The sequence below is a fragment of the Clytia hemisphaerica genome, unplaced genomic scaffold (genome assembly GCF_902728285.1).
Source record: "Clytia hemisphaerica strain Z4C2 unplaced genomic scaffold, Clytia hemisphaerica genome assembly, whole genome shotgun sequence".
In the NCBI taxonomy this organism is placed as follows: Eukaryota; Metazoa; Cnidaria; class Hydrozoa; order Leptothecata; family Clytiidae; genus Clytia; species Clytia hemisphaerica.
In genome coordinates, this window is record NW_027104571.1 from 378,591 (window position 1) to 385,519 (window position 6,929).

Here is a 6,929-nt window from a genome sequence, read left to right on the forward strand (position 1 = left end):
CTCAGCGCGGGCATGACGATTTGAGTCACAAAACCTTTCAATACCGCCCGCCGTTCGAATCTTTAATGGCTTACTTAATGACCGCTATATGAATAATAATATCCAAAAGAACAGCTGAGTATATTTGAGTGACAAAATAATTTGTCATTCGAAAATTATAAGAGAAAATTCAAGAAAGAAATTTAATTTGACAAAAAATATTTTACGCAAAGATTTAAGAATATATTGACGAAAAATATTAAAAAAAAAAAAAAATGAAATTTTACACCATATTCAAGAAAAGATTTACCATGAAAACCCGGGAAAATATTTCTGACAAATTCATCTCAGAAAATATGTCAATCTTTCACAAAAGAGAGATTAAAAAAGATTTGAGATTTACTCCAAATTTATTTTTTCGAAAATTGGGCTCCGTCGCATTCGAGAATTTATGGTTACACATCTTTGTGCAAAATAATTGAATTAGTCAATCACCAAGAACGTTAGAAACCTAATTAATTAGCAAAGTCGTCTTGAAAGCCATGTTTATGAATTTAAATTTTGTCAAAAATTGCAATTTCAGAAGCATAAAAAAATGTGTAACTTGGATTGAGAAAATTGGCCCATGCTTTAAATAATGATTCCAACGATTTATTTTTTGAGCGGAAGAATTATTTTGCAAAAATCCGCTTCAGCCATATTTTACCTACCGTATTACTTCGAATAAAAGCCCCCTTCTTTTAAACGCCCCCCCCTACATTAATGGTAAAAATCACAAGAAACCAACGATGCAGTTTTACAAAGTTCGAAATTTTTTTAGCTGCATTGCGTCTGAAAATGATCCCAATTTTTTTTTCACAAAAAACTCCGTCACATTTTGGGTATTACCACTTCCCTTCACGCCTTTTTGCATCTTTGTGCCAAAATTCAGTTAATTCTTATGATTCAACCCTGAAAAAAAGCTGGTAATGAACAGACAGACAGACGGACGAATGAACGAACATTGGTTGATTTATAGGACCTCCAGGTAGGTCCAAAGACTAATTAGAATGGAATATTAGAACTACTTATGAAGGTTTTCAGTGATTGGGTTTGAATTACAGAAGAATCGAATTAGATGAAGTGGAGTAAATAAGACTGCGCGGAATCCTCATCCCCCTGTCTCACAGCCCCGGTGAAACTTTTTCTTATAGCGGGAATAAAAATTCAATTGAAATTTCAATGGGGATAAAAATTCTATTGCTCCAAGGTTAAAAAATCCAGTGGGTTTTGGAGTGCAATTTCTAAACAATTAATTTTGAATGGGGATGAAATCAAAGTCAATTTCTCAGTGGGGCTGAAATCCTAGGGTATTTTTCCCACCGGGGACGAAGTTTTTGCCAAATTTTCCAGTGGGGCTAAGGCCCCAGCGGGTCTGTGACACAGGGGTGTCCTAATCCATGCTTTCTGCAATTTCTTTGATTTCCGCTTTTGATTCCATAGTAATGTTTCCATGGTAACATATATAACATTCGAAAATCTTCGAAACATTTGTAACGGTTGAATAAACAAAGAGAAAAGAAATGTTTGTTTACATATTTGATTTCTTTCGAACTCACTTTCGAATATTTTATTTTCGAGCCAACCAAATATTTATGTTTGGAAGTAATTAGAGTACAATAATTAAATAAATAAAACTTAAAAACTGTAATAAGTGGACAATTTGACTGACTTGATGTTTCCACGATGAAGAATCAATTGTGTTTGGTTTTGATTTTTCTGCTGGGAGCGTTTCATCTTACTGAATGCAATCGACTGATCAGAGGTAAAACAACTTTTTCATATTCTTTCTGTCGCTTCATATCATCGGTTTCCTAAAAAGGAAATGGAATTCCAATAAAAAAAAGGCTCGTACAGGCTCCAAGCTCGGGATTGCAGGCTTTGCATTTTTTTTGACTGAAAAATATTTTGTCATCAGCATCCAAATGGTAAAAGGTTTTTCAATAAATTCGATCTAAGATACTTTCTATGTCCTGCTGTGATAATTACCGGATCTATCGTGATATTCATGACGTAATGTTTTATACGGAAGCACCTAAAAAACCGGATGTTTGTTACGAATTTCGAATATAAACAAAACCGTACTTTAACAGTCATAAGAGATACATCAAGAAGTTTTTCTCACATAAAACGTTAGCTTCTTGGTTTTATCATTTTTTAAAGTGGTTGTACCGCAGCACTATAAAATTTTTTTGTCAATTTGTGCGTTTGATTGTTGTGTGAACTTTTGAATTGTTAACAGTGAACACAACTATTGGCAAACGTACGAATATCATGAATAAGTGTACTATAGTAGACTCTTCATAGCTCGGACCTTTTTGATTTAAGCTTCTTTAGTTTGAACAAACTTTCTTGTCCAAACTTCACCCCATACAGCATAAGATGGAACCTTTTTATTGATGTTTCTGATTCATCACTAGATACTTTGAAATCAGAAGACGATGAGATCTTAGCCGAATCCTTCCATCAACAAAAAGCACCTTCGACCAACAAGAAACGACAATATATTGAACAATCACAACAAAAACCTATCGTGGAGACAGTCCCTGATTCACCAACACCACGCAACTATAAAGCAGACGCAGAGAGCATTGTGGGTGACGTGGGCCGCTATGGATTATGGGAATATACGTCCGATAATACTGGAATGGGAGACCAGATCAAAGAATTGATGTCCAAAGCAGACAAAATCGATGAAACAGGTGGGGCAGCTCATAATTTGGAAAACGAGGCTCACAAGATGAACGATGAGATCAATAAATATGCGGAAGCATCTCAATACCCTCAACAATCCAACATCGACCCCCTGGAACAACCTGCGGAAATGGATCGCGCGTCACCCGCATCGAGTGCCAAGGAAAGCGAAGGAGGATCAGTGGCAGGTCAGAATGGACATGAAGATGTGAGCGTTGTGAATATTCCTTCAGCGTTGACCATCGAAGATGAGCACGGGCATCATTTAGACACAGTCAACCCTCAGCCAATCAAAGCAGACGAATCATCCAAACAAACGTTGCCTGGCAACAAAGAGAAGACAGTTGAACTGACGATTGAGAAACCATTAGCAACAAACGTGACATCGGGTGATAAAAGAGAGCAATCAGCTCCAAATGATGAAAAAGGATCCTTCACTCTTCGACTGCTGAAAGCGATGGAGAAAAGTACAGATTTTCGTAAGAAAGCAGAAGCCTTTCTACCCAAACCTTCAGATAACGCTTTGCAATTATACCAAAAAGATAAAGAGTTATCCACTCTACTCAAAGAATTCGACAACGCACAAACAAGCAAAAATATCACTGAAACAACGGCTGAATCCAAACTACATATTCCTCAATACAAAAAGTCGGACGGAAAATTGTTGTCCAATATAAAGCTCTTGATACACGATGACTATAGCTCTCACCAAGAAGAGCAAGACGTTTTAAAAGATTTACTGAAAACAATGAACGGTGCTGAGAAAGTCGAAGGAAAGATCGAGCATGATTTCACTGATGCGAGCGCCGGCGGAGGCGGACAAACGCTCTCGGATGGTTATTTGAACCATTTTAAAGAGTTTTTGGAGAAGCACAGACAAGAGGGGTTTGAGCACGAGGATAATCATGCACACCAAGCAGCTGACGTCCCACATGGAGGTATGAAATTTGTTCTTTCAATTATCGTTCACAAAGATTCATTGACAAGTTGGTTTTTCCTAGAGTTCCTAGCTATGAGTCTGGGAGGATAAAAAGGAGGGCTAACTCTATGTTACTTTTTTGAATTTTGTTGAAGATCGCCCTACAGAAATTTCATTTCAAAGTGAGGTAAACGAAAAACAATTTCCCTCTGGAAGCTGTATTGCCGGTCTCAAAATAACTCATTTGCTTATCTGTCCTTTATAATCCAAAGATTTTACCATCAAAGATAAAAATGGTTTAAAGACCTTTTGAATTTTTTTTCGTTTTTAGAAGACGGACATGCACTTGTGAAATTTCTTGCAAAGGAAGCTTTATCTTTTAACAAATTCCGTGAATCCAACACCAAAAATCCTAAACAAGATCTAGAGCGCTTGGAAGCCATGATCGCCAAACAAGAAAGCGTAGAAGAACCGCTTGACGCTAAGAATGAGAAGTTATTGCAGGAGCAGTTGAAACAAATCAATGAGGATAAAAGCCATAGTGAGAAAGCACTGGCCAACTTAAAGGCGCATAACGGGGATAGCAAAATGAAAGTGGCTACCATTGATGACCACCATACAGGCATAATACCAAAGGCTGAGGTGCAGGTTTTCGATAACAGTATATTGAAATATATCCAAACATCAAAACATTTTCAAGATTTCCTCAAAGAAAAAGGCGTGTTGGCGGGAACACCTACAGCCGCCCAAAAACCTACCGAAGGAAGTACACGGGAGTTGGATGATCAGTTGTTCGAGCGGCCACTAGCGGAACAATTCGAAGAAATTGAATTACAAAAAGAAATCTTGAATTTGAAAGAACGTCAATTGAGAAATCGTGATCGGAATAAAACCTTGAAAAAGAAAGAGCGTGAATCGGTTGCAAAAGCCATGGCTCAAGCGAAAGCGAATCACAAACTCTATCTAACAAACCCTGAACGTGAAAAGATAAGTGACAACAAAGCGGATGAAGAAACCGAAAAAGACTTTGAAAAATTGGAACATTTCGCAAAACAGTACAAGAAGCTGCAGGAAGTAAAAGAACGAGAGAAGCAACGAGAAAAGGAAGAAGTGAAATTGAAAGCGAAAAAGGTTGAACAAATAACACCAAATGTAAAAGATGAAGTGTCGAAAGTCGACGAGGAAACCGCAGGAAGTGGAGAACAGGCTAGTGGGAGTGGCGTAGAGGAAAATAATGACGTCGTAAGATTAGAAACAGGGGAATCCCCAAGACAAGAAGAAGTTGAGTCTCTGGCAACAAACAAAGAAAGGGATTCCCTGGTGACATCGAAGAATGAAGAATTTGCTAAATTATCAGGCGATGGAGAGATCAAACTGTCCAACACGTCAGCCCCAGTTGAAAAGACTTCAGACGATCACGGATTTTCCAAAAGTATAACCGCAAAACCGGAAATCGCTGATGAGTCATCTCGTTTCCATGGCATCAAATTCAAGAATGTCAGTCTAGTGACAGCCGATCACGAGCAAAGGCTAATGCTACCTATCAACAACCCAAAACCTGAAGCAGACACCACTCTTACTCCACACGCCGACTTCCACCCTTCGAAGTCACTGCTCAGAGTCATCCGTCCAGTGTCTAACGCAACAAGACGCCACTTCACCCCATCTAGAAGCCACGCCTCTGACGTTACGGCCGCACGGTTACGTATGAATGCGGAAATAATCTCTCCTGACGACGTTGGTAAATCAGATATTGCAAATGTTAAGCTACACACAGTACCTGTGCATAAACCGAACGCAAATTTCCCGATCCTGGAACCACCCTCACCGCCCACAAGTAAAAGAGGTCAAGGGATAGAGAACGCCTTAATACACGCCAACACAATCGTGCACCCCATCCAATCGCCAATAAGCAACCCTTCAAATCTTCTCAAACATAAAGACATACCAGTACCAAAAATAGAGAAGAAAAATATTCGAATGTTCATTCATTCCATCTCACCAAAGCATTCACATTTCATACGACCGCATTCAGTCAGCACGCACGATGAGCGGGCGGTCAAGAAAGGGTTCGGTAAATTACCGCAAAAACCGAAAGAGTATTTATTGCGTGAATTACAGAAAGACATTAATTTATTGGACAAGAAATCAACCACAGTTCAAAACAGTAAACAAAAAAATTCTTTTGACTCAGCAAAGACGCTTAGTGTTCCTGTAACAATAAAGAAAGACCAAACCAAATCGCAAAGCATTATGGTTCCGTCGTCAATAAAAAAGAACAACATGGTCATTAAACCAAGTAGTAAATTAACGCGAAATACGAAACGTTCGAACGTGCAAATTGAAGAGGTTTTTAACTTGTTGAAAAGTGAAGATCAACCTTAATTATTGAATTACGTGAAAGAAAGGGTTAAGAAGGGATAAAAGCCCAAATTGGCTACAAACCCTAACTGAAAAGGGCATACAATTTTAATACCATGAGTCACGTTTTTTTTGCATGAGAGATATGAAAGTTGGAGCCTTTCAAGTGTTTTGACCCCCGCAAATTTGATTTTTCCCTACTGCAAAGGGCTTCAAAAGTTTAAAGTGACGTCAAAAAATCGAATGTTTGGAGCCCGAAAACCTGAGCTCAAAACATTCGAAAAAATTGCAAAGTGGAATATACGTTAATTGCGTAGAAAAAACACGAATGACGGGCTATTATTTATCAGGCATATGGTAGAGTAGGGGTTTAAATTTTCCTGGAAGATTTGATACTTTTTACGCTTAAATTGCTTCTAGTAAATTGTTTTTTGTTCTAACTGGAAAATCGACGCATAGGCTTTGGACACCGTTTTACCTTAATGAGGGATAAAAACAACACTTTACGCAGTTTTCAGGTATCATGACCCGATTCTACGAAATGATTCTAATTAAATGTAAATATTGTAAAATTTTAGTTAATAGTTTTATTTTTCCTTTTGCAAAATTATCTAATGCATCAGAAATATGAATTTTATTCTATCGGTATGTCTTTTCTTATGTGATATGGTATATTCTTTTTTTTGAGTTGACCACCAAGATCCTGAGCAGGCGGTGTTTATGTATTTCAAATTTCCTGAAGCAAAGTCAGCGGAATTCCTTTTAAAAGTGCTGCTGGTCAGATATTCATGCCGTAATAAAGTATGAGTTATAAAAAGGAAGCCTTGTATATTAATTAAAAAGAACTGTGGATGATGAATACAGTAAGACCGTTGCTTATTGAGAATTCGTAACTCAATCAATTACCCTCTTTTTCGTATAAGAACATTGGTTAAGA

The 6,929-nt window shown here is 37.8% G+C and overlaps 1 protein-coding gene and 1 long non-coding RNA gene across 2 annotated transcripts in view; one reads left to right on the forward strand and one right to left on the reverse strand.

Moving 5' to 3' along the window:
- Window positions 1-1,580: 1,580 nt before the first annotated feature.
- On the forward strand, window positions 1,581-6,582 carry LOC136823450 (caldesmon-like). Its single transcript, XM_067079640.1, has 3 exons — window positions 1,581-1,783; window positions 2,439-3,650; window positions 3,963-6,582. The coding sequence occupies exons 1-3, from the start codon at window positions 1,705-1,707 to the stop codon at window positions 6,014-6,016; spliced, it is 3,345 nt and encodes a 1,114-aa protein (XP_066935741.1). The 5' UTR covers window positions 1,581-1,704; the 3' UTR covers window positions 6,017-6,582.
- Window positions 1,756-6,929, reverse strand: part of LOC136823453 (uncharacterized) — a 44,526-nt gene continuing 39,352 nt past the window's right edge. Inside the window, exon 3 of the long non-coding RNA XR_010849030.1 lies at window positions 1,756-1,832. This is a non-coding gene — a long non-coding RNA (uncharacterized lncRNA). The remainder of the gene's footprint in view (window positions 1,833-6,929) is intronic.

Bases quoted from the DNA above. Each gene is read 5' to 3' on its own strand.
- LOC136823450 (XM_067079640.1), top strand. From the start codon at position 1,705: ATGAAGAATCAATTGTGTTTGGTTTTGATTTTTCTGCTGGGAGCGTTT. The intron at 1,784-2,438 runs GTAAAACAACTT...ATTCATCACTAG, and splicing joins ATGCAATCGACTGATCAGAG to ATACTTTGAAATCAGAAGAC. The intron at 3,651-3,962 runs GTATGAAATTTG...TTTCGTTTTTAG, and splicing joins AGCTGACGTCCCACATGGAG to AAGACGGACATGCACTTGTG.